The following is a 320-nucleotide window of genomic DNA, read 5'->3' as shown; positions in this document are numbered from 1 at the left end:
ACACCGAGCCCCACGAAGGCCTCGTGGCTGGGCCCGGTGCCCGGCGGAACAAAGGGCTGCAGGAGGTGGTCCCAGTAGAGGCTGAGCGTGGAGTGCTCCTGCTGCTCCAGCTCCCGCAGCTCGTGCAGCTCCTTGGCACTGGCCACCGGGGTCTGCACCTCGAAGGTCATATCGAAGCGGCTGTAGTCCACCCGGAAGGCGCCTTTCTCCAGGGACATGCAGGGCTCGAAGCGGTACCCCCAGAGGATCTCGTCCTCCGTGTACGAGGAGCGGGCTTGGCACGTCATTCCTGCGATGAGAGAACGGCTGAAAGGCCCGTT

General features: G+C 65.3%; 1 protein-coding gene across 1 annotated transcript in view; it reads right to left on the bottom strand.

The window, feature by feature from the left end:
- Window positions 1-14: 14 nt before the first annotated feature.
- Window positions 15-320, bottom strand: part of LOC103770360 (G protein-activated inward rectifier potassium channel 4-like) — a gene marked incomplete at both ends in the record, with an annotated part of 1292 nt that continues 986 nt past the window's right edge. Inside the window, 2 exon segments of the mRNA XM_008937617.1 lie at window positions 15-99; window positions 102-289. Coding sequence (XP_008935865.1) covers window positions 15-99; window positions 102-289 — 273 coding nt within the window.

Source organism: Merops nubicus, unplaced genomic scaffold (assembly GCF_000691845.1).
Source record: "Merops nubicus isolate BGI_N331 unplaced genomic scaffold, ASM69184v1 scaffold31823, whole genome shotgun sequence".
Lineage (NCBI taxonomy): Eukaryota > Metazoa > Chordata > Aves > Coraciiformes > Meropidae > Merops > Merops nubicus.
This window is presented reverse-complemented; position numbering and strand designations above follow the sequence as displayed.